Source organism: Terrapene carolina, unplaced genomic scaffold (assembly GCF_002925995.2).
Source record: "Terrapene carolina triunguis isolate 2854851 unplaced genomic scaffold, T_m_triunguis-2.0 Scaffold84, whole genome shotgun sequence".
Classification (NCBI taxonomy): domain Eukaryota; kingdom Metazoa; phylum Chordata; order Testudines; family Emydidae; genus Terrapene; species Terrapene triunguis.
Window position 1 is genome coordinate 30482177 of NW_020664435.1, and position 27251 is coordinate 30509427.

The 27251-nt window shown below is 42.1% G+C and overlaps 1 protein-coding gene across 1 annotated transcript in view; it reads left to right on the forward strand.

The window, feature by feature from the left end:
- Positions 1–27251, forward strand: part of CALCR (calcitonin receptor) — a 241238-nt gene that overhangs the window by 109836 nt on the left and 104151 nt on the right. Inside the window, exon 2 of the mRNA XM_024212905.3 lies at positions 18346–18433. Coding sequence (XP_024068673.1) covers positions 18346–18433 — 88 coding nt within the window. The remainder of the gene's footprint in view (positions 1–18345; positions 18434–27251) is intronic.

Below are 27251 nucleotides of genomic sequence, written 5' to 3' on the forward strand. Positions count from 1 at the left end.
GCCTTAAAGTTGTAAGATTTGTAAGCTGTTTTGTGGTAATGAAGATAAAGGTGTTGTAATAACTTCCGGATTAAGTCTCTCCTCCCCCCACACCCGAGGGTTACATTTTCACCACTCTTTTTTTCCTTCTTGCTTAAATAAATGCAGGCATGTAAAATCACTAATCTGAGAAACTTGGCTAAAATATTTTGGGGGTTTCAAACATTCTGCTGTAAGGTTTGTAATGTAGCATAACCTTATATTAATGGATGAGATCCAGAAAGGGAAACTGACTAGAAAGAGGAACCGTTAGTTTTACTGCCTTAAGCCTCAATCCTTCACAGATTCCTCCAGTGGGAATAATTGTCTACCTGAATCTATTATTTATATTACCGAAGCATCTAGGTGCCCTAGTCATGGACCAGGACCTCATTGTTTTAGGTGCTGTAAACACAGAACAAAAACATGATTCCTGCCCCAAGGAGCTTACAGTCTGAACCACTGTGGGGGTTGGGGCCCATAGCGGAATGTAATGCAGAGAGTAAACAAGCATGAATGATGAAAAGTAAATTAAGTGCTCTTTTAATATCATGTTGGAATTCTTTTTGTGATTTTAAGGGTAGCATTAACATTTGAAACAAATTAAAATAAACTACAAAGAACTATAAATACATAAATATAAAACCTATTGATATTCTAATCTATTGATCCATTAATATTATATCCTTGCATCTCCATCAGAATTGATTATATAAGAATAGAATCAACAGGTTTTTCATCACAATGATATTGGTTTGTGCTGTGAGATTGTGATGTCCAACTTTTGACACCAATTTCTATTTTATTCTAATTATGCATTGACAGGCTCTTCTACTTCCCAAGATTTTACTTGCTATGAAAACTATGCTATTCCAGTTGCTGCTCTGTGCATGATATTTCTGATACAAAATAATAGCAAAAGGTGGACAACATAATCGTAAAGAACCTATTATGTTCTAAATATCAGTAAGTAAATTCCCCTGGATATGGTATAAATAAGATTTAGGTTCATATTTATACTGCAGCTATAATACAGTACCTAGGATACAAACTAGCATAGTTTGTATTTTTATTCTGGTAAATCCTTATTTAGCCGTTTCTCTTTTTTTGGTCTGGATAATCCTCTGGTATATAATGAACAGATTGCAACATGCTGTACATTCAAGGGAGAATGAGTTAATTAAACTGTAAAACAGCGGTCTCCATTCAGACGTCCATTTCAGAGCTAGTAATTAAACCTCATGGAAGATTTGTGTAAACTATTCAGCATGCTATTCATCATGCTTTCGTTAATCTGGACACGTGTATTCTTGGATCCAAGTAGGGTTTAATTAAGCAACAGAATGATCTAGATCATGCACTTATATCTGGATATTTTTTTAAGATTAAAATGCACAGGGGTGGAGATATCTCCCCACTAAGAATCAAGACAGCACTATGGCCCCCTGCACCAAACTGGACCAAGGATGAGGATCTGGCTCATAATATTTAAGATTTTTATATGTGGCCAAGACCCATACTAGTATATAAAAGATCATTCCTAAAATTGCAGCTATTGTATTTATTAAAGATTGTGTGTTACCTTAGCATGGTTACTCCATTGTACTTCTGAATACTGCAATTTTGCTAGAGGATTTTGCTACCAGGAAGAAATTGAAGTGAAGAATCCATGACACCATAATTCACAAACCTACTGCAACATGATTTCAATGTTGATTAATTTTAGACTTCATGTAAGGAAATATAAAACACTGATTCTATAATTTTGGATTTACAAGGGTAGGGTTTTTCCCCTTTAGCTTGCAACAAACTTGTGCTGAAGACTATGACAGCTAAATTAGAAATAAATCTTTTGGTTTAACAATAATAGGAAGTGACTGCTATGAACGGCTGTGGGACTCTGTTTTCCTCAGCTCCCTTTGATCTGCCACAAGAAAAGAAGTCCATCTCTTTCTTCCCTCAGCCCCGTTCTCAGAATGAGAGAGTTGTCACACTCACAACAGGTTGAGAAAGTGGAGTTAAAGGAAAACATTGCAATGGAAGATCAAAGGACCACTAAGGAGTGCAGAAGCAGCCCAGCAGCTGCCACAGTTTCTGCTAGGGGAGCTGGAGGGATCTCAGTGAATGTACAGTTTCATTATCTGCATGCCGCTTCGCCTGCATGATGATTGCTCCTACACTCCAGGCTCTGCTATGATCAGTTCCTCCTACAGTGCACCCACTCCCTCTCTGACAGTTGCTTGTGTTGCTCCACCTTCAGTCAGCTTTCCATTTATTTGAGGGACCTGTTGTGTGCTTTCCTACTGCTCCCTGCCTTGGTGGGAAGAGTACTGGTGCTCTTCTCTCCCTATCCATCCACCTTTTTGGGCTGTTGCTCTGTGATACAGCAACAGACAATTGTCTCTAGGCGAGTTCTGCTGCCAGCCCCATCTTCATCTGATAAGGTACAAAACTACCAGAGGATACAGAGCTTGCAGATGAGAGAGAGGGTAAATTAGTCAGGAAGTCCCCAAAGAGCTGAATTATCATTTTTAGATGCTCCCCATGACATGTTCCCTCCCCACCAGCCCACACACGCAAAGCAGAAGGATAGGACCTAGCCTTGACCGTAATTCCCTCCCAACAGGAATTACTGCAGCGCTAGGATTGAAGTAACTCCGGGATGCTCTGCCAATAGCAAACAAATGACTGGTGATCCATTTAGGATTGGGAACACAGGAACTGCCACACTGTATCAGAACCATGGTAGGTCCATCAGTGGTGGTTAGCCAAGATGGTCAGGGCCCGGCGCTTGGGGGGGTTCGGCGGCCCGGCGCTCAGGGGGGCAGGGGTTTGGGCAGCGCGGCAATCGGGGCAGGGGTTTCGGCGGCGCTGGGGGTGGGGTCGGTGGCGCGGCACTCGGGGTGGGGGTGTTACGGCGGGGCGGCAAAAAAGTTAGAGCTGGCCCTGGAGAGAGGTAAATTGTGGTGTCCCCCAAGGATCTGTACTGGGACCAGTGCTCTTCACACATTCATAAATGATCTAGAAAAAGGAGTAAACAGTGATCTGGCAAAATTTGCAGATTATACAAAATTACTCAAAATAGCTAAATCCAAAGGAGACTGCGAAGAATTACAAACGGATCTCACAAAACTGGGTGATTGGACAACAAAATGGCAGATGAAATTCAATGTTGATGAATGCAAAGTAATGCAAATTAGAAAATATCTCAACTATACATCCAAAATTATGGGGTCTAAATTAGTTGTTACCACTCAAGAAAGAGATCTTGGAGTCATTGTGGATAGTTGTCTGAAAACATCTGCTCAATGTGCAGCAGCAGTCAAGAAAGCTAACAAAATGTTAGAAACCACTAGGAAAGGGATAGATAATGAGACAGAAAATATCATCATGCCACTATATAAATCCATGGTATAGTCATGGAAAATGGGAGCGGAGGGGGAGATTTGATAGAGGTCTATAAAATCAAGAATGGTGTGGAGAAAGTGAATGTGGAAGTGTTATGTACTCCTTCACGTAACACAAGAACCAGGAGTTACCCAATGAAATTAGTAGGCTGCAGGTTTAAAACAAACAAAAGGAAGTGCTTCTTCACACAATGCACAGTCAACCTTTGGAACTTGTTGCCAGGTGATGTTGTGAAGGCCAAAAGTGTAACTGGGTTCAAATGGCTGATTGGTCTGACCCTATGGCCGTTCTTATGTTCTAAAACCTGTGTCTGATAGAGGCTGGGAAACCAGACTGGTAAATCACTCCAACTTCCCTTTTCTGTACACTGCCTGTGAAACTCTTGTACTGGCCACTGTTGGAGACAGGATACTGGGCTACATGCAGACTTGGTCTAACCTGTATAGCAGTTCTTACCTTCTTAGGTCTGTCTATTCCTGTATCCTGTCTCTGACGGTGACCAGTACTAAATATTTCAGAGGAAAGTGTATGGTGGAAGACTATGGCACAGCCTGCCCACAGGGATAGAGATATTATTTATGTCAACTCCCTGCCCAATGAGCTGCTCTGTAGCACCTACCTGTAGGTCCTCTTCTCCCGCAGTCTTCACATTGGGACCAAACATCTTTAGGAGCAGTTGGTCTGGTCCACAGCTGGTTTATGTGACCATATCCAGTTTAAGTACCTCTTCCTGCTGTTTAAAACCAGGATTAGGTTTTGGCCCAGTATGAATGGATTTTAGTAAAAATCAAATCAGAGCTGGGAATTTCACATTCCTAATTGAAACCCATCTGCATCATATGAATAATATATAATTTAATCTAAAGAATGAAAGTGAAGAGATTATGTTGAAGTGACACAAGAAGCTGTTACACATTATCTCTATGCTTGGAGAAGATTATCTAAAATCTGAAAAGGGAAGGGAAAGGTATTAACATCAGTCAAGTGTAACTGAACCTCTAGATATTTGCATATAATATTGCTATCTTTGTTGAAACTTCCAAAGGCCTTGATGCAATCATCAGCAGAGAGACAGCCACAGGGATCTGGGCAAAGACTTTGGAGTGAAGAGGATTTTGTAAGGCTGAGCCATTTGTCCAGCTGGAGTTTGTTATTCCTGTTGGCTACAGCAAAGAGGGCCTGCTTCATGTAAGGGTATTGCTTTGATGAACAGCGAGGAATATCTTTATATCTGGCAACCACCCCCCTTCATGTGCTGCCCATAAAAGGTAATAAGGTGTGGAATCTAAACTGATAGGGAGCCTTCTGCTATTCTTCTTTGCAAAGCACTGGTTACTGCAACATCATGATGAGCCCTAAAAGAGTAAAACACGTGCTCATCATTGTATCTTTTGGCTTGGGAAAACTCCTCTTCAGTTTAAAAAACTATATGTTCTGGCACTACTTGCTGTGAGAATTCTGCAAGTAAAATTAGATTCTTGCTGTGCTCAGTTGCATGGTAATACCTTGAATCCTTTCCCACTTCACAGTTATGTCATAATAATGCTGGTATTTGGCTATTAGGAATAAGCCAAAAATAATTTTGTATAAATCAGAGAGTGAATTCCACCCATGACACTTCGTGGAAATAATTCGGACAACATTTTTATGAGTAGGGTGTTAATTTGTTCTTCTTTTTAATGAATAGGACCAATATTTCATTTGGCCTCAAAATGATTACATGCTACTTGCAAGAACACCTGTTTGTGCACACAACACCCTCAATGGCAGGTGTGCATAGGAATGTGTCTATCAAATCTCTATTGCCACACAGGTGCTGTAACAAGATCACTTGCACACAGGGGGGGATAGTTCAGTGGTTTGAGCATTGGCCTTATAAAGCCAGGGTTGTGAGTTCAATCCTTGAGGGAGCCATTTGGGGCAAAAATCTGTCTGGGGATTGGTCGTGCTTTAAGCTGGGGGTTGGATGTCCTCCTGAGGTCTCTTCCAACCCTGATGTTCTAAAGGGGTGGGGCTAGATAATCCTAATTGCTAAGAATGTACCTCTGAATAGGAATCAGCTGGTTGCCTTATGAAGGGTAGCAGGAAGCTGTGCAGAGGGAGAACCAAGGTTGCTGGTAGTGAGTAGGCCCTAACAGAGATTTGTGAATGAGACAACAGGCAGAAAAAGCCTAGGAATGACCTAATATGAGAGTAAAGGTAGGGATCTGAGAACTTTATTTTGAAGATTTGTTATATTTATAGATCCAGAACCCAAAAAGGGTTATAAACAGACAAAAGTGTTTGTCAATTCTCAAAGAAGCCTCTTGAAGGGGAAACTGAGGTGAGGGTTTCTTACAGGACCTCCCTGAGGCTACGAGGGGGTGCCCTGGAAATCGTGGGCTATTGAGAAGTGCAGATTAGTTTGAATATGAAACAGAGTGGGGTGTGCAAATAGATGCATAAGCAAAAATTTTTGGTGTTTTTAGATGGCATTTGAAATTGGACCCTAAGTGGATTTATTTATCAACTTTTTGAACTTAAAGGAAAAACAGTACTTTGATCTAATTCTTTTGTTGTCTTGGTATGGGGGTGGCAGGGTGGTGTTTGAGGGCCTATGATATACAGGGCAGACTAGACGATTGGGTGGTCACTTCTAGTTTGAAACTCTATGGCTTCATAAGAACAATCAGAACAAGAGAAGCCAATACTAAATATTTTTGTTGTTACTCTCCTGCTTTCAGATTCACACCTGAAGTATAGAACAAGGAATGGTTTGGCTATAACTGAAAAAGTATTAGTGATTTGGATTAAATTAGTTAAATAAAAAAATAGGTCTCGGTTGTACTTGAATGAAGTGTACTAAAAATCCAGCTGTTAGTTTAATAGTATCCATTGGAGTTAAAGAAAACAAAATTGGCCTTCCATGTCTGTCACGGGTCTCTGCTTGTTTAATCAAGAATGTCTAATCCATATCTGTTTTCCAGAAGATTGGTGTACAAGAGGCTAACGTATGTTGGTTTTTCCCCCCTCCCAGCTGTCTTACAACTGCAGGGCCGGTGCAACCTATTAGGCAACCTAGGCAGTCCCCTAGGGCGCTAGCATTTGGGGGGTGGCATTTTCTTCGGTGGTGACTGCGGTGGCTGGATCTTCAGCCGCCCCGGTCGTCGTTGGCATTTAGGCGGAGGGAGCTGGGGCAGGGGGGCGCGGGGAGGGCCGCCTGCAGCAAGTAAGGGGGGGGCGGCATGCAGGGGAACTCCCTGCCCCACCTCACCTCTGCTTCGCCTCCTCCCCTGAGCATGCCGCCCCGCTCTGCTTCTCTCCCTCCCAGGCTTGCGGCGCCAAACAGCTGATTGGCGTCGCAAGGCGGGAGAAGTGGAGCAGCGATGGCTTGTTCGGGGAGGAGGCGGAGCAGAGGTGAGCTGGAGTGGGGAGCTGCCGCGCGGCTCCCCGGGCAGGCGGGGGAGCTGCCGCGGGGGGGTGCCTCAGGGCGGGGGGGGGGGGGGAGGGGGAGCTGCGGCAGGGCTCGGGGAGAGAGCAGAGGTGAGCTGGGGTGGGGAGCTGCCGCGGGGGGGGCACCTCAGGGCGGAGGGGGGGGTGGGGAGCTGCCGCAGGGCTCGGGGAGGGGGGAGGGCGCAAGGTGGAAGTTTCGCCTAGGGTGTCGTAACACCCAAGTTCCTTTGTGACTATAGCCCTATTTGATTTGTTCAGGGTAACCTGCTATGCGTGAGCAAAATACATCTCTGCCTGGTTACAGCCTTCTGTGGTTTGATGTAAGATGATTTAAGTGCTGTTGGGAATAACTTAAATCTAACTGTGGAGAGTTTCCATCCCTCAGCTCAAATACAAAAATAACTTTCCCGTCCTCATTTGTAAGGTAATGCAAGAATTTTGTTTGACTTCAGTCAATTCTAGCATTAACACTTGAGTCATACTCTATATTTGACTTGAGAAAGCAATTACATAGGATCCACAAATTTAGCTTAAATTCCATATACTGATACAGTATGCTTAACATTTTCTTATGGAACTGCTTCAGTAGGCAATTAAATCAGTTTTCATAATACTGCTTCGTTCCTGTACCAGAGATTGTTTTCAAACAAGTTTTTTTTTCCTGACATGTCTCAAAATAAGGTGTGACATTTTGTTTCAGTCATAGGTGCTAAAATGAAAGAAATTCTTAAATTGCAACCAGAAAATCAGAAGCAGGTGCCTATCTTTCTTTGCGATATGGAGTTAGGGAATCATATGTGCTCTTATTAATATTATACTATCATAATCCACAGTCCATCGGGTTTTTACATCGTATCTTCTCACAGTACGAATATTTTCCATCTCTGATACCAAACTTTGGAGAGCTGCCAGCTAGCAATGTCTGAGATTGGCTCCTGGAATCAAATTTCAAGTAAGGGCAATGAAAGCATTCACCCAGAGATCAGCAGATTCTGTGCTGGAAACTCATCTCATCAATATAACTTCTGGACTTTAGCAAAAAGTGGGAAATAAAACTATTTTGGCTTTGGAGCCTCTGTTAGGCTTTCCCAGAGGCTCAGTATGATCTACAAATGGAGGGCATTTGGGTAGAGAGAATGGGTAGATGGGCTTTTGAGCTTTATGGAGGCAGGTTGATTTGAGGTTTTTTTAAGGCTATTGCAGTAAATGAGTCTAGTTAGCATTCTCAAAGTTGCCATTACTAAATGCAGTTCAGATGGAGAGATGTATTTGATTGCAGCTTCCATCCTCATCTGACACATTCAGGTTATGTTTACACTAACGGGGGGGGGACACAAAAACACCATGGCAGCAAATCTCAGGGCCCAAGCCAGCTGCACTAGGGGACTAGAAATAGGAGTGTAGACATCTGGGCTTTAAAAAAAGGATATCTCCATTAATTTTTTTTATCTCCTAGAACTGGAAGGGACCTTGAAAGGTCATTGAGTCTAACCCCCTGCCTTCACTAGCAGGACCAAGTACTGATTTTGCCCCAGATCCCTAAGTGGCCCTCTTAAGGATTGAACTCATAACCCTGGGTTTAGCAGGCCAATGCTCAAACCACCGAGCTATCCCTTCCCCACCTTGGGTTTTGAGACCCACTCTCTGTGCCAGGTTTCAGAGTCTGGGCTCCAGGTTGAGTGGGAAAGTCTAAACTGCTATTTCTAGCCCTGTAGCCTGAGCCCAAGACAACTGACCTGGGTTCTGAGACTTGGTGCTCCAGGTCTTCCCCCCCCAGTGTAGACGTACAGTTAGAGAACCTGATCCTATTCCCGTTGAAGTTAATAACAAACTTCCACTTAACATGAATGGTACCGATAGCCCAGAGTGAGGACAAACATTAAATGGGCAAAACAGTCTCTATAAGCTTCCAAACTAGTGATGGTTGATAAGCTGCTATCATTCTGAGGCAGTCACTGATTGGTTAATGGTTCATAATATTTTTAGTGACCAGAAACCTAGGATATTATAACATACAAAAATTAAAAACAAAACTAAAATGGAATTAAAGTCATTCCCCTTATGAGTTAATCTATTTTTAAATATTTTCAGTGTTTTCTAAAATCAAATACAGTTATTGATCCCTTCTTATATATCCATTTGGAAGCAAAAAGAAAAGAACTTCCCCCAAGAAACTGGACACACTTCAAGCATATTGCACACCTTTATTATGACCTGGAATAATCAGAAGTCTTGAATGCTTCAATGCAACTGAACTGCGATCAGCCTAAGGAAGAATGTCATATTAATAATCAAGTTGCCTAACAGACAGTCTTGCGAAAGGCCATTATTCCTTTAGTTAAAATGTCATATTAAACATTGGTTTATTTAATAAAACGCTGCTTGAAACGTGGACTTCTATCCTGCCATAGGAAGGCAGTTTAAATTCCTTTGTGGATTAATCTGACTTCTTTCAACTGCATCATGGCTTTTATTCACTAGCTCAAAAACAAGTATAGCAGTGATTTAGATTTAACAAGGTATTTTATGTAATTTCAAAGTAATATAGTATTATCATTTAGTCCCTGCTCCCAAAGACCTTGTAAGTTTGGTTGCAAATTAAAAGACTTTTACTAATTATTTGTCATCAACTCTTACGTGTCTTAAGAGTTGATGACAAATGATCCTAAAATATCCTTTTCAAACATATATTACAGCACTATGATATTATTGATGTATTTCATTTTTGCAAAAAATGGAGCAAGTCAAATATATCCAACTTTAGTTCAATTTAGGATATTACACACTTCCTTGTAGTTAATAAATTTTAGTGTGAAATATCCTAAATTGAAGTGAAGTTGGATATGTTTAATTTGCTCCATAGGGCACATCTACACTTAAAACCCTGCATCGGCACAGCTGCATTGCTGTAGCACTTTAATAAAGACGCTCTAAACTGACAGATTAGAGCTCTCCTCTCAGTTTAGTTAATCCACCTAAGCAAGAAGCAGTAGCTATGTCAGCAGGAGAAGTTCTCCTGCCAGTATAGCGCTGTCTACATGGAGGGTGAAATTGGTATAATTATGTCGTTCAGGGATATGGTTTTTCCCACTCCTGACTGTTGTAATTATACCAATATAGGTCTGTAGTGTAGACCAGACCTTAACCCTCTCAAGTGCACCGCTTTGGGGACAGGTTTTGCTGCCTTCATTCCTCTCTAGTGGAACCATGTGGTCCTACCGCTATTAGACTAAGTCTCTTAGGTGCAGCACCTTTTTACCCCTTTCCCCATTTACTAACTGTGGTAACATGGCAGGACCAACTGGGCTTGGCACCTGTCAGTCCTTTTCATCTGAGACCCCATGACCTGCAGCTGATTGAAGTGACCCTAAAACAGCTTCTTCAAAACAAAGTATTATTTATTTCCCCCAAGGTACATAGCAATCAGAGACAAGAGGTAAAAACAATAAGGGCTGGATTTACAAAACTATTTTGGTGCCCAACTACCACTTTAACTGCCTAAATCCCAGAATCAGGCCCCACTGGGATTCACAAACCCCTGCTCACCTGCTGCTGAACCCTGTAGGTGGGTTCACAAACCAGAAGAGGATAGGCCTTCCTCCACCTAACTAACCTGTGGGGCCTGATCTTGTAGGTATACTCGGAGCTTACCCACTAGATCAAGCCAGGGGCGGCTCTATGTTTTTTGCCACCCCAAGCACAGCAGTCAGGTGGCCTTCGGCGGCATGCCTGCGGCGGTCTGCGGTCATGAAGATTCGGCAGCGTTTCTGTGGGTGATCTGTGGGTCCCGCGGCTTTGGCGTACCCGCCACCGAATTGCCGCCGAAACCGCAGGACCTCCCGCAGGCACGCCGCCGAAGGCCGCTCGACTACCACCCGCACAGCGACCGTCAGACCGCCCCCTGCGGCTTGCTGCCCCAGGCACGCGCTTGCTGCACGGGTGCCTGGAGCCGCCCCTGGATCAAGCCCTGCATGTGAGTTCACAGAAAATGGAGAAGGAATTCCTTCATAACTTTTAGCCCATTGGATTGGAGAGACTAGATCCTGGATCTCCCACATGAGTGTTATAATCACCAAGGTATTGTCCTGCTTGTTTTCACTTTCTCTCTCTCCCTCTTTCTCTCTAAAATGTCCTGCATACAATGACTATGCTGGAAGTCCAGTTCACAAGTCTGCAGATCCTGATTTTTGTCTCATTCATGGATTTATCAATGTAAGCTCTTTTTGTGCCAGGATCTACATGTAAGTGCTGGACTCTAGAAAGCTAGGATCAGTGCAGAAAAGAAACAGACAACGTAGTATAGACTGTGTCATTGTTTTTTCTTTACTATTTGCTGTTTGTTTTCCTGTATTGGGACAGTCAGTTTGTAATATTTTTTAATAGTAACTAGTAGCACATAAGTGTTGGCCTCTAGCTGCTGCTACTTTGAAACTCTGCAATATGTTTTGTTTATATGGTTTCAGAATCAATATAGTAATGAGATTACATTTCTGCTGTTTAGATGAATACTCAAATACTATGTGCTTAGTTAAATATAATAAAATTTAAATCACAACCACTCTGAAACATTTTACTGTCACAACTCTTTATTTTTGTGTACTGTCAGTGACAGCTTTGAGTTCTTTTTCTTCATTAGACATTCAGGGAATTATTTTAGCACGTATTCCAGAAAAAGAAAGTGAAAGAGCAGCATGGCTGATTATAATTATTGCTCACAACAATAATTGTGTCTTGCCTATATTAAGATCTGTTTGGTTAAATGTAAACCTATCCCTTGCAAACAAAATTACACAAACTGACACTAGAACATCAGTGAGGTTTGTAACTTCTACCGTATTTCTCAACTCTGTCGTATTTGAAGTCATGGTCCTGAGTTTGCATCAAAAGTCTCTCTGCCTCATTCTTTTTCAACAAGTTTTCTCCCCCTGGAAATATTATAAGGGTTTACATATCAATCATGTCACCTTGTCTTTCTATATTTGTTATACCGTAGGTTACAGAGCTGTTTATAGATAAATGGCCAAATCCCATTTACTTTTCCCAACTGAGAAGTCCCTTTGGGCCATATTCTGGTTCCGGGTGAAATCCTGGTTCCAATAAATCAATGGGAGTTTTGCTATTGACTTTTATGGGGCTAGGATTTCACCCCCCATTTATATCTGGGTAAATATGGAGTAATTCCATTGACCTCAATGGAAATAATCTATATTTACTCTGATATAAATGGAATCAGAACCTGGCCCACTAACTTCAGAAGAGCTACTTGCCTTGAGCCCACACAACAGTAGTTATTTATGTTGTATTTGTACATTTAATTATGTAATTCATCTATCTTTATTCCACTTTGTTTGCATGCACTATGCATACTCTTTAGCGGAATGCTCAATAAAACACACAGAAGTAAAGACTGGGTTTTTTTAAATTCTGTTTTTATTGTTGGGGAACATCCATGTATTTGACCTTGGGAAAAGCATATTTTCACATTTCTCTGTATTCTTCTTTACCTCTCCGGCTACTGACCACCATCCCAAGAGTTCTTCAGTCAGGATAACAAAACACCTTGTATTCTACAGGTCTTCTGCTAATGAGCTTGATCTTGTGAGGTTCTGAGCTCCTTCAACTCCCATTAGTGCTCAGCACTTTGCAGGATTTATCTCAATTCTGTTCAAGAAACTGACTGATGATGGAGTGGATTGCTAGTGGTGGGCCAGAAGGTGGCGCTGGAACTCTCCCTCTTTCCTCTGAAGCCTATTTTAGACTGAGGGAAATCTTTTGGGTCATGGTCCATCCATTGAGATAGCCACATGAGATAATAAATGAAAAATATTGAGTTTTCAGCATATAGTGCATTCTTTATTCGCTTGCTTGTTGATATGATAGATTTACACCTTTCCAAACATCAGTAATCTTCTAAGAGATTTTCTGTGACTTTTCTGCTTGGTGTGTTATACTGATATGATATAGTGTGTTACAAATGTCACTTATGACAAGCTCCGAGTGTGGGAGCAACCTTCACCTGTTACTGCTCAGAATTTGATATCCTGTTGGACAGCTTTGGTGGGGAGACGAGGGAACTGGAGAGAAGAGGAATGTTGTGGCTCTCCTGCTTCTGCAGTTTAAGCTCAGTTAATTGTTCTGAAATATTCTATCACATAGTTTCATTTATTATCTATTTCTTAAGCTAACTAGTAAGGGGGGGGAAATCAAACTGTTATTGGTCAAATCTTATAAGTGTAAGGGTCCTCTTTCTATCTTATTGATGGGGTTTCCCCACTGAGATCACCTCAAGTTTCCCATCCCAACTGCAATGGACCTTGCAGCAGTCCCCACTGGACATGGATCCTCTAAGCATAACACTGCTGCTCTTTCAGTTGGCTAAAGGTTCAATGACTATGTTCACTGCTTGTCTTACATGCATATACCTAAAGTTGAGCACATGGTTAAGTGCTCTGCTGACGAAGAATTGACTTAAGCATATGCTGAAGCTGAGTATTTATTAAAGTGCTTTGCTGACCTGGAGCCTATGCACAGGATCTGAGTTTATACTCCTTAATGTGGCATTATTGTTAGGTCCAGCACGAAATACACAATGGAGCCATTTTAATGTTTTCAAAAGGCTTTCTGCCCTGTTCTGTTGTCAGGGAACAAACCCAGCTTCTTGAGGGAGGGAATGATTTTGGTCAATTAAAGGAGCAACACTGATGGGCTCCAGAGAGCCAAAGGGAAATGATTCTAGGAACCACAGTCTGAATACAGCATATGCAGGGGAACCATGCAATGGGGGAGGGATCAGATAGCTCCAGGAGAGAGGAGGAATCTGCTGAGTGCCTCTCAGAGGTGCACCTCAGATCTCCTTCCCCACCCCAAGCTTTTCTAGAGCTCACCAAGGAGACTTTTCTCCATGGCACAGAATGGGTACACAAGCTCCCTGAGCTACTTCCTGGTACATTGGCCTTCCTCCATAGAATGGAATCATGCTGCTTCCCAGGATGCAGAATCTTTTGTGGCTTTTTCTTGAGCTCAAGCGTAATGAAAGATTTGTCCTTGACACTGTTAGCAAAGTACAAATAACTGTGCTGTCCCAGTATGTTTCACAGTGGCTTCGAAGTCAGATGTTACATCTGTAATTCATTTCACTCACATTGTGGTATGAGGAGGTCTCTGTTAAGCGATTTCACTGGCCATCATTTTATCATAACAATTTTTAAAAGGTTTATTGTTAACAATGAAAGCTGAACATCTCAGCAAGGTGAAGGGGCTGTTTACACTTCCCTTTGAAATACTGTTTGAGGCTTTCTGCAGATTCAGGCAAACATTACTGCCTCTGTTTGCATTCTGGTTACCCTTGGAAAATTGTCTTTAGAATCCTAATGGCTAGAAACATTTTTGATATAAAATGAAAACTTATACTCTGGACAGAATTCTGTGGAAGAGGTGGATTCTGTAGATGATTATGTAGCCATGGAATCACAGAATACACTGGTTTCCCTTGCCCAGGGCTTCCACACACACTCATATTTATTGCACACATTCATGCTAGTCAAACCTGTATTTGTACATGCAAATCGACATTTCTGCATATGAATATGGCTCCTTCAATTGATGCCCACAAAGATTTTTACAGTTGCAGTTTCAGAAGGTAGTTTTGAAATGTTGTCCATTGACACAGAAAAGCACTCATCCATCAACTGGCTTATTAAAACAAGTCTCCAGAACCAAAAACGATAGTGTCTCTTGATTAGTGTAGATGTCAGAAAATGTAATTATCCCAAGAGACCCTTTGGCTTTACTAAAGCCTAGGCATAGTAGAAGAAGAACTGAGTAAACTTGAATAGGGTTTGATGTCTTACAGATGCTTACAATAGCATCCTGCTAAAACTAATGTGTCTGAGACATCCCCAGTACATCTAGCTTCACCAAGATGGTCTGGTGGCTATCTAGCAGGTACTAATTAAATACAGACGCTCCCCGACTTACGCAAGCGTTCCATTCCAGAACGCCTTGCGTAACTCAAATTTTGCGTAAGTCGGAAACGTATACCTGACCATTATGCCCAAACAAACAAACAAAAAACTATTTCTAACTTACAGAACTTTTTCCGTAAGTGCAGATTTGCGTAACTCGGGTTTGCATAACCCGGGGGGCATCTGTGCTTCAATCTCACAGCTCACAAGCCTGATTATCCCTTCCTTCTGCCATGCTGGATTGGAAATATAGTACACAGTATTAACTATTTACTTCTAAGCAGTAACCTCTTGATCAGGGGTTCTCAAACTTCATTTCACCGCAACCCCCTTCTGGCAACAAAAATTACTACATGTCCTGGGAGAGGGGACTGAAGCCTGAGCCCGGCCGCCCTGCTGGGTCTCTGCTGCCCCTCAGTGCTTTGGACAGGACAGGATTAGGTTCTTGTAAAGGATTGTGATCTGTCTTATAGCCCCCTCTTCCAGCTGTATCCAGGGTTGCTCTTGCTAAGCCAGCACCCTCCCTGATGGAATTCTGCCTGAAACCTTCTCATGGAGTCCGGGGAAGGTAATTTCCAGCAAGGTCAGTTGTTGAAGGGTTTTTTATTATTATTTCAAGTCTCCTCAACAAAACAAGATCAAAACTTCCCCAAGTCTGTCCCTTCCCCCCATAAGTTCCTCAACCCAAAAGTTCCTGATTCTTACCTCAGAACCTCTGTGATAATAGAACTTCCCACAGCCTCCCTTCTGTCCATTTTGTTTCTTGGAGCCGTTCTTCCCATCAGTAGCTCCAACGTCTGGCAGGCATTGCAGCTCACTCTCTCTCCATTTCTTGCTCCTCTTTTTATGAGGATCAGCCCGACAAGCAGCAGGTCTTTTTCCAGGTGCAGTGTGTGGGACTAATCAGACAGCCAACTGCTGTCCTCTGACCCCAGAGGAATGGTACCCCTTGTACGTTCATAGCCCTATATTATGTACTTCAGTACTAAACTAGTATTACTACTGATACTCAAAAGAATAAGGTTAAAATGAGAAAGAGAGAGAGGCAATAAATCATGCTTTAATACATTTAGCAGTATCTGAAATTGTACCATTGCCAATGTCCGTGACAGTAAATCCCTCCCCAGTCCCAAGTTCTGTTGTTTTCTTTTCAGGAGTGTAATTAGCTGCCCAGTGCTCCCTTAAAAGTCTACTTAATGTGTATAATCGGTAAAGAGAAAATCACTGGGGAGAAGTAAAATGCCAGCACTAAGGACCCAATACTGCAACATCTTGTGCATCCTTAGCTCCTGTTGAAGTCAATGGGAACTGAGAACATGCAGTACTTTGCAGGAAGCACTTAGCACTTTTAGGATCAGGCATTAAGAGATTTGCAACAAGTAGAGTGTGGATGGAGAAAAATATGGCAGTCTAAAAGCTGAGAACTTTTTTTCCAGTATTTCCAGCATAACCTCAAACTCTCATTCAAATATGAGAATGTTTATATGGATTTGGAACACTTCCTGCTTAGTTACCAAGCACATAAAATCTTTAAATCTAAATATTAGTCAAACATACTTCCATAGTGTTTTTAATTAAAGCCTCATTTTGGTACTTTCATAATTAAAAAATGCACAGTAATAATAAGCTTCCTATTCAGGGATTGTAATAAATGTTTAATGGTAAGTTTAGCAATGTGCTGATTTTGTCCTAATTGAAACTGTCACAATCAATCTAAGCCTTTAAAATAATAGTATCAAAATTATTGGTGGCAGAGATAACACCGGAAGCAAGAACTACAACTGTGATGTATTTCTCCAGATATAGTTAATTAATCTGTAATAGGCTCTTGAGAGAGGCTTGTTTAATCATCTGGCCCATATTTCCTTAATTCTGTTTAATGTCAATATTCTTCATAGCATTACAAAGTCAGTTTTAAAACTATGTATAAAAATTGGATGGCAGCTCCAAATTACTTCTTTTCCGCTTATCTTTAATTTATTTCAGTATTGGTGTGTTAACAGATGTTGTAAGCCTTTCATGTCAGTGTTATAGCATCTTTGTCTGCACATTTTTACATTAAACTATAAGAGGCATTGCATTTCTTATTAGTGAGATTTGTGTATAAATTAGAAGTACCCTCTGGGAACAAAAATGCTACTATTTCATCTCAATGTTCCTTCATCAGGATTAGGATGAAACAACCACAGATTCATCTGCAACATTGGTTATTCCATTGCCAAATGGGAAAAAATTTACTTCAGAAATGTGTCTGGGTACTTAGTTTATAATCCAATCTAATGATTTTCACACTTTGTATGATTATATAAGAATTAGAGACAACTGGAAAGTATAATAACTTTCTTTTCCTCACAGTATTTATTTGCTTCTAATAACAACCTATAAGATTATATGTTTACAAATAAAGGACCAATAGGCATTTCCCTGAGTAAAAACAAAGTAGAAACAGAGCATGGATTTCAAGATTTAGCTGCAAATAAATATTGTATAATTTTTTTTCTTTCAATATGTAATCCTGTGAATACTGCGGGCATCTAAAACACACCATTAAAACATTGCTTAGTACTATTCAACAAGACACGATGTGTGGGGATCAAAGAATGCGTGTACATTGATCAAAGAGAACACTGTGTAATGAGTGATGTTACATTCAACTCTGACTTAAACAAATATTCTGTTACTGTGGTACAGAAAGATTTTGGCAGCTGGAAGGAGGAACACACTTAGTTCAAACATCTTCCCTTTGCTTTCATTGTCTTCCTTAACCTCTTTGCTGTTGGTCCTTTCTAACATTTCATTGATGCACTAATGTCCCCAATACATTCAGTAGTATGGAATGTACTGTACATTCAACCTGGGACATAAGTCAAGAACAGTAAAAAGTTAGTTGCAAAAGGAGGCATGAAAGTCACATTCTGCATGAGGTCTTGGAATCGATGTTTCATGAAGAATTATGAGATTTCAAAATTTGATTTTGTTTTGAATTTGAATGAAACCTGAACATTTCAAAATTCTCCACAAAGAAAAGTTAGGGGGGGGGGGGGATTTGTTTCCGATCAATCAAAACATTTCATTTTGACAAAATCAAAACAATTTTCGTTTTGACTTTTTTGTCTTCTATTATAATAGTATAACAAATCTAAAAATTCTAAAATAAAAATCATTTCAAAACAAAAAATTGAAATGTTTCATTCCAAAAATGTCAAAATGAAATGTTCTGACGTTGGCTCAGCTTTTTTCTCCAAACTGCAATGTGCTTTTAATCACATAATTTTTATAAAAACTAAGGTTTTAAAAGTGCAAAGGATAAAAATGAAATTCTCTCCAGATGGAAATGAAATCTTCAGAGAGACATACATGAAAACAAACAATCCTCTTCAGCATATTCAGTGCAGTCATAAACATACGTAGACACACATGCAAAACTTTTAACGGGATACCAAATGGACAGGAAAGTTGTCACAACTGGTCATGGATAAATAAGGTCTAATATGTTCGTTTGTTGTTGTTGTTCAATTCCCAGAAGGGTCAGCAGAAACGTATCACCGAAGAAAGAATCCACAATGGAAAAAACAACTCACAGTTGCTTCTTACTGATTATGCTTCTAATCGTAAGTAAAAGAAAAATGAACTGCTTCTGACACCTGACAAATGAAAATGAGTAGAAATGTTCTGAAATCTAATACAACTCTACACTATTACTGTTGTACACAGAGGACAAGGAATGGGTGTCCAATTGATAAAACCTTTCACATAGCTGTTACGCCTCGGTGACTACACTGTACATGGAAGGTCTGAACTGTGTCAAATTCTGAAAAGTTCATGTAGTCTTGAAATAGTTTTCATTTTAAAAACAAGGAAAACAAATTAATCATGGGTAAAGCAGTGTGACAGAATCAAAAGCAGACTGTAATTGTATATAATTGTGTATACTGATATATTATGGAAAAATTATATAATGGTGACAAATTTCTGCAATTCTGTTAGTGAGACATTTGCCATTTTAATGAGGATACCCTTCATTTGGTACTCTTTCATCACTACAGCCTTCACAATTTTGAATATAATTTATTTATGTCTGGTGGCAGTCAAGCCCTGGCCCCCATCAGGCTTTTGTGAGTCAACCACCTGAGCAACTGCCTCCCTAAAATTTCTAAAGCCCATGTCTGGGCATCGGGCCAGCAAGCTGCACATTGACTGCAGAACAAGGGGGTTTTAGGCCCCTTCTGCCAATCGCCCAGTCAACTGCTGTTCCAGGATCTGGGCCAGGTAGGGATTCATCCCTTTGATGGACTGGTTGGTTTGTTCAAGACAAACTCACTTAGCATCTTGTGGGTTTCTGAGTCTGAGAATAAAACTCCTTCATCTGTTCATGGGGGAGGGGGAAGTCAGAAGCTCAAACACTTCCCCTAGCTGCCTAAAAATATTTTCAACCGTCATCCAGCTATGTCCTATCCTTATGTCCTCTAGGCAGCTCCCCACAGCTGACTGAGCAGGACCCTGGCTTTCTGTTGCTTCGGGGGGCAGTACATTTGAAATGCAGATTCTAGCTCCTCCTGAAAAGCCATGAAGCTGGTCTGACCATTCCCCATAAACCAGGGCAGTCAGCGGGTCACCATAGGATATGCCATCATCATTGGAATTGGGTGGGCCACATGGGGAATCCAGACTTGACATGGTCCCTAGGGTTCCTGCCTAAGCTCCCCAAATCCTGTCCATGAGGACACTTGTCAGGTCGGGGGCCATCTGGATTTAGTTGAGTGGATTTTAGATCTTAATCCAGATGCGAGGGACAAACCCTTTTTTTCCTGGCAAGCATCAAGCCCCCACCCTTGGGGAGGAAGGAGGTAACCCCAGCAATGGACACTGCTCTGAGCAATAAAGCAATACTTTTATATAAGCAGGACAAGTCCTGAATCCATATCGGGGCAATGGTAAGAGGAGACCCCCTATGGGAAGTTACACATATGCATTGCCCAGCAATAATACAGTGTACCCAGTCCCCCAAATCTAAATATATAGATTCATGCTCTTTGACCTGATTAAGAGTTCCAGTAGCCCCAGCCCAAAGTGAAGTAAGACCCAATGCTTTGCTGTAGTCACTGAAGCTACAATGTGCGGTGAACTCATTGAACAGTGAGTTCGGATTCATGTTTCCTGGACCATCCATCCCCATTGTTGATGAGTTGGTCCAGAGTTTCCAACTGAGTCCACCTGTTCTCTGGATCACACCCCTCTGCTGTGGCTCCAAGGTACATCCAGCTGCTCTCTATTTTAGTCCAAAAATCAAACTGCCAATACAGTGGCAGCATCTTTTCCAACCCCTACCCCTGGGGCTAGCTGATTGGCCTAGAGTCACCCATGTGACCACCTGCCAATCTCCTCTCTTGGTTTTGGAGTGACACAACTTCCACCATAATGAAATTCAAGACATGGACAACCAGCTGCTTGTTTTTGTTTGAGAATGACACTCGTCACCACCAGTGAAATTCCATAGTCTGTTATCCAATCTCCTGCAGCCATCCCACCCCCACAACAGAGGAGGCAGACCCTGCAGGATCTCTGGAAGGCAGTGCCCTCCACCACCTCTAGCCAATCAGAGCTTTCTTGGGTGGCCCTATGCCACCTCACATGTAAAATATAGATAACTTTCTAAATTATTTTCTGCTGAGAGGGCTTTTCTATTTTTGCTGGTGCTGTATAGTTCTTAAAGTCCAAAGCAATTTTTACTATTCATTAACTTTATTGAAAAAAGGTAAAATAATCCACTCTTGATTTTAATCATTAATTTAAAATAAAGAGGAATCTGTTGAGCACATATTGTACACAATGTATAGTTTTGCAGATTCCTGAGGAAAGTATAGGACAGAATAGGGCCAACCTATTCAGAAGAAAATAGATCTTCCTGGGCTGCCTCATACATTACATGTGGAAGCTTCTCATAATAAATGCAATAAAGGGTGAATCATCATTTTAAATCTTTTCGCTATTTACTTTTTTCCCCTAAGACCTATTCGGAAGGAGCAGTATCTGATTATCTGTGCTGTTGCCTTTGAAAAAATTGCTTTAAAGTGAATATTCCACCTTGCAGCTACATATTGCCATCCAGCTGTAAGCAACTGGGGCTCAAACGTACAAGTCTTACTCGTACAGGTATCCCCCTTGAAGGCAAATAAATATTTTATAGTTTAGAGTTGGTGAGAGTGGTTCTGCATTTGCTTATTTTCAAACTGTGGTACAAACAAAATGGGTACAGTTTTCTATTAAACAAAAGCCTGCCTGCACCCAAAAAGGTAGATTCTCAAATTAAAGGATGCTCCAGGGTTTTGGCTCAATCTCTACTTTTCAAATTTAAAAATTAAAATAATGAATGTCATTGTGAAGTTGATTGGTCTAAAGCAGCTCCCTATGACAAAAGGCCAAATATAGTCTTCCTTCAAGCCCATGGCTTCCATTGGACTACTCATATAAGTAAGGATTCCCCATGTGAGCCAGGCTTGCAGGACTGCCTTGCAAAAGTAGTATAATAAATATTAATGAAGAGAAATGTTGTTTTTCACTAAAATTACAGTGTCTTTCCATTATGCTACTGGTGGTCTCTTGCTTATTTAAAGACCTGCCAACATTAGTGATGTAAGCATCATGGGATCGCAGTATAAAAACTAGCTTCTATCCTGCTTTAATGCTAGCTAAATATTAGAAGAATTTTAATGTTCAATGTATGAATGTGAGGAACTAACATTAAATATTTCAAAGTTCTTTTACTCATGTTAAACAAATATTAAAAGATGGGGAAAAATTATTATAATGTTCTATAACATTGAGAGTACCGTGCATTAATTGCCCTCCTAAAGCATGCTAAATGGATTCTATCACTATCCTACCATTAATAGTCATGAAGAGACATGGGACCAGATTCAAGGTTCTGGAGGGTCTGTGTAACCCATGTTGAGTTGTGCTCAGTTCCCACTGAAAGATTGGATGTACCGATGGACAGGAATTTAGTGATCCATATAGTGGTGACTGGATATAGCCATTTAAAAAAGAATTTGGAGAGTATTTTTCAGTCACCAGAACCAATAATAATAAATTATTGGCTTGGCCAGAATTCATAAGATATTTTTTGGGCTCAACATTAGAGGTTGCCAATTTACTATACTTAGTTTAGAAAAAAGGCAGATGGAAGGAAAGAAAGTGGTCCTAAATGTCACTTAGAGTCAATAATTTATACAGTACTTTTTATGTTTTTATCATTACTAATGATGGAGTAGGGCCTTTTTGGAAACTTGTTCATCACATGAAGCAGTTTCTGAAACAACTATATTTTATGTTTCCTTTATCTGGAGTCTGTGTTGTACAAATGAGGAAAATCTTGCATCGATAAGACAGACGGATTTACCTGTGTTTAAGAATTTATAATAGAGTGGGACAAATAATACATGCAAATTGCTTTCATCTGGACTGTATTACCAATTCTAGGTATAAAGAGATCATCAGTATTCCCAGCACTCTACTCATAGTGATAATTCATCTTCTTATAACTGTCATATGAGTGGTGGCTTGGTGGTCGTATGTATGACGTCATTTACTTGGACTTTTAGGAGTGACATCATATGTACGGCTGCTAAACTGCTGCATGGGACATCACTTAAGCAGTTTTCTTCAGAAGAAATAATACTGATCACTTATGCCATATGCCAAATGTCCTGATTATGAAGTTGTGAATTATTTATTTCTCTTTAATAAAGAATAATTTGTAATGCACAAGGTATTCTACTTTACTGTACATATCGACATTATTTGTACTTCCATCTGAAATAATTGATGGCTGGGAAATTTTTTCAATACATAGTAATGAACTTGTGGAAAATACAAATCCACACACTATAGCAGATATTAATTGATAAAAGATTACTTAGTCTTGTTAAATACTTTTTATGGCATAACAGATGTTAGAAAAAAGCTTCTTAAGGTTAATTCCAAAAACACCCAATTACAACATTCCAAATGTAAATTTCCAAATTTAGATTTCTAACCAAATTTCTTGATAATTTCTCCAAGGAACTAATAGCCTGATCCAATGCCCACTGAAGTTAATCGGAGATGGATAGGAGCCTATGTGACCTGTATGTGGAGCCTATATGTGTATCTGAGCCTACAGCTGTGGAAGAGTGGACTGTAGGATGTTATGAATAAAGTCATTTCCCCTACTTGTCCCAAGGGACTTTAAAGCTTCTTTGTATGCAAATAAGGAGAAAAGATACATAACCCCTTTTTTTGCAGTCTATCATACTTAATTAAGTAACCTCATAACGCAAGAATTGAGGATGCAACGATAATATGTCACCTCATTCTAGATGTAAAAAAATTATTAAATATATTAATATTTTGATTGATTAAGCCCCAGCATGTAGGGTCTGTTCCTAAACCCACTGAAGTCAGTGGAAAGACCGCCACTGACTTCAGTGGTCTTTGGATCGAGCCATTTAATACCAGAGCGATGGGTGCAGTATAAGCTCCATGTAGAGGCCTATGTCTGTCCCTCCCTGTCAGGCCTGGAGGGAGGCCACGCCTCCTTGCTTCTGTGTCTCTGGAAAAGCTGGCTTAACGGGGAATTAGCAGCCTCTGAGGCCCTAGCCCTCTAGGCAGAGCCAGGCAGCAAAGAGTCTAGGCCCCTGACCCTCAGGTAGAGCAGAGCAGCAAATAGTCCAGCAGGCTGGCCCTCGGGCAGGGAAGAGCAGTGCACAGTCTTGGGGGCTCAGGCCCTCAGGCAGAGTGGAGCACCAAACAATCTAGGGGCTCGGGATCTCAGGCAGGGCAGAGCACCAAACCGTCTCTTGTCTGATGTCCTAATTCAGGCAGACGGCAGACAAACACAGACCTCCTGGCCTAAGGAGGGAAGGTGGCCATCCTGGGGTGGGGTTTGCCAGCAGGGGTAGAGGGACCCAGGCACATCCTACTCCACAGGGTCCCATCCCAGGGCCCTAACAGTGGTGGAGCGCTCCGCCACTGGGTTGACGGGGATCCCACTACAACATGCCAACCAGCATTCTGGCACTACAACCAGACTATTGTCTGGTGTTCCTGGACTACTTCCTATGACCCCCTCACTGGGCACCTTCACTACGTGCGTGTCCTCCGGCTCCTCAGGCTACACAGCTAGTGGCAGTCCCAACAGCTCCTCGGTGCCCCTCTCAGCTGGCAGCTCTGGCAGTTCCTTCAAGTCCTCTGTGATGTAGAGGTCCCCATTGGGCACAAGCCCCAGCAGTGGTGGGAGGCATCTGTTTCCTTCACCGGCTCTGGCCAACTGAGCTGCAGGGCCCGCCTTTTGTACTTCCTGTCCCGCTTCTCTGTTTCTGGAGGGGCAGGTGTGGCTGGCCTGGCTCTACCCACCAGGGGGTGGGCCTTAGTTCCTCCCTGTCAGGCCCAGAGGGAGGCCATGCCCTTGCTACACTCCTATATACAATAGAAAAGACTAAAGCTCCAAAAATGTATATTTCACATTCATCCTCAGATTTTTTTTTACCTGATTTTAAGAGACAGTGAGAGAAAGAGAAAAAAAATACTGTTCTTACTTACAAAGCATTGGTCAGATTTTCAAAAGTATGCATGCACAAATAAATTGTGAATAAACTACCTGATGTGTGCAAATGCTTATTGTGCACTAAAAGAACAAAACTGAGCTTATGTCAGGGACTATTGGCCAGATCCTCAAAGGTAATTATGCTTCCAACTTCCATTGAAATCAATAGAAGTTAGGAGCATAAATACCTTTGCGAATCTGGGCCTATTGTATCAAAACGTTAATGTTCTGTTTTTTATCCAAATACAGGTAAGATTTACTATATGCCATAAAGCAGTTTTTATTTATAAGACTATCATGAGAAAGTCACCTCTGTGTTTTTAATTTACCTGGATGAAATCAAGGGCCCACTGAAGTCAGTGAGAATTTTGCCATTGACTTTAATGGGGCCACGATTTCACCTTTTACATTTTCTAATGACTAGAGAATACAGTCTCATTTGTTACATTATAGCTTAATTTAAACAATACTGTATAGATGACTTAGATACAGATACAATGCACTGTGCTAAATACAAAATTAACAAAGCAGGGTGTGAATTCTTACTCCATTTGCATACACATCCTGCCACCAAACACACACACACAAGACCAACAACCACCGAGTAAGGTGTTCTCCTCTAACTATATACCCAATGAAAGTTTTGCCATTAACTTCTTTGGGAACAGGCCTAGTCCCTTTGTGTGTGGCAATTTGTAAAATTGCTCTTCAAGAATAAGATGTCTTCTCTCTCAGAAATATCCTACTCACAAAAAGACTAGCATTCCCTTTAAAAATGGCTTTACAATAGTAAATCATCATGTCCTCACCTACTACAAGATACCGTTAGTACATTTCCTTTCTGCTGGCATTTCTTCCTTTTAATTTCAAGGTACACTATGTTTCTGTCCTATGTAGCCTCTGTGAATGCACAGTCCTCTTTTATATAGAGAGAGAGAGAAAGAGAGAGATCATCTTGAAAAGGTTAAAAAAGATGGCAAGATTTTTTTTAATTACTTAACATGTGCTTACTGTTCTAACATATAGATGTATATTTTTCCCTTTTATCTCATATTTGAATTGTTCTCTAAGTTGTAAGGAAAAATCTAGTGGAACAAACATGTATAATTCAGGATCACAAACTTTTCAATCTCTTCTGGCTAATCTTTGAATTGGTTTTAATTGTGTTTGGTCAAAAAGGGGGTCAGAACAATCATATGGCTCTACCTCCAAAACCTGCAGATCTTTCAAAATCCCCATGTGTAAGGGGACTGTTGCCCCCTTACTAACATTCAGTGGGGGTGTTTTGGCTGGCTAGCTCCCAGCACTAAAAGGGGAAGGGTCGATGGCAAATCAGGAGCCTGAGACTGACAGTCCCCAGGAACAATGGGGAGAGGCCAATGCTCCAGATCAGCCTGATTGACAGGGCGGGCAGGCTAATCAGAGAATCAGGAGGCCCGGGGGTTCCCGTCCTCCGTGTGAGCTGGAATGGCCTGAGTCAGACAGAGTGGGGCCGAGCTAAGGAGAGAGCAGGGGCCCGAGCTAAGTTGCTGGGAGCAGAGCTGCAGCCCCAAAGCCAGAGCACAGCCCAGAGAGAGCAGAGCTGCCCTGGGAGCAGAGCTGCAGCCACCAGAGCCAGAGCCAGAGCAGCCAGGAAGCAGGTCAGAGCTGGGAGCAGAGTCACAGAAGCAGCCTGCAGAGCCGACCTGTCCTGGGGGCAGAGCTGCAGCAACCAGAGCCAGAGAAGCAGCCCAGGGAGCTGGAGGCAGAGCAGCAGCAGCAGCAGCCGTGCTGAGGCAGAGGGGAGCTGGAGCCGGGGCTGGAGCAGTCCGGAGCTGGGTGCGGTGAGCAGCTGGGGAAAGTGAGGGGGACCCTGGGCAGTGGGCCCAGCGCAGGGAGATACCTCAGCCAAGAGGCCTTGCAGGCCAGACTTGGGGGGATCGTAACCCTGTCAGGGCGGGGGCAACGCTGGGAAGAAGGGTCCTGCCACGTAGAGCCTGAGAGCGTGTGGCCACCGCCAGCGCAAGTGTCCAACCCGCAGCGTCTCTGCAGCACAGCCAGGGCCTGAGAAGGAGGCCTGGGACCTACAAGGAACAGACTGTGAACTGCCCTGACGTTCCAGAGACACTGTTTGTGATGTTCCCTGCCACAGAGCAGGGTGATGTGTTTTCCTTTAACCTTTCCCATTTTTCCTTATTCTTTTTTAAAAGTAATTGTTAATTAAACAACTTGTATTTGCTTTAAATTGTATGAAATGATCAGTGGGTCAGGGAGGTGCCCAGTGCAGAGAGAGTACCCCGGAGTGGGGACACCCTAGCCCCTGTCCTGGGTGACCACAGCAAGGTTGGGGGTCGAGCCCCCCAGGAATCCTGGGCCCAGCCTTGTCGGGGTTACGAGGACTCTGCCAGACAGGAGAGTGGAAGGGGAGTCCTCAAGGGCAGGGAGGCCTCTGGGTAAAGGGAGTGGGAGCGAGGACTCAGATCCTTTCACTAGCCCACTTCACCGGGGTAGTGCAGAAGCTAGGAAAGTTCCCCACAATAGCGGGACCATTCCCCCGCTTATACATGCATGCCAGGGAAGCCACCAGAAACAGAGGCCATCTATATGGAGGCCCTGTCCCTCCACTTTTTCATCCCATCCCTCTGTAGCCTTCCTCGTCACTGAGGCCTGGTCCACACTAACCCCCCACTTCGGACTAAGGTACGCGAATTCGAAGTACCTTAGTCCGAACTTACCGCGGGTCCAGACGCTGCAGGCAGGCTCCCCCGTCGATGCCGCATACTCCTCTCGCTGAGCTGGAGTACCGGCGTCGACGGCAAGCACTTCCGGGATCGATTTATCGCGTCTAGACAAGACGCGATAAATCG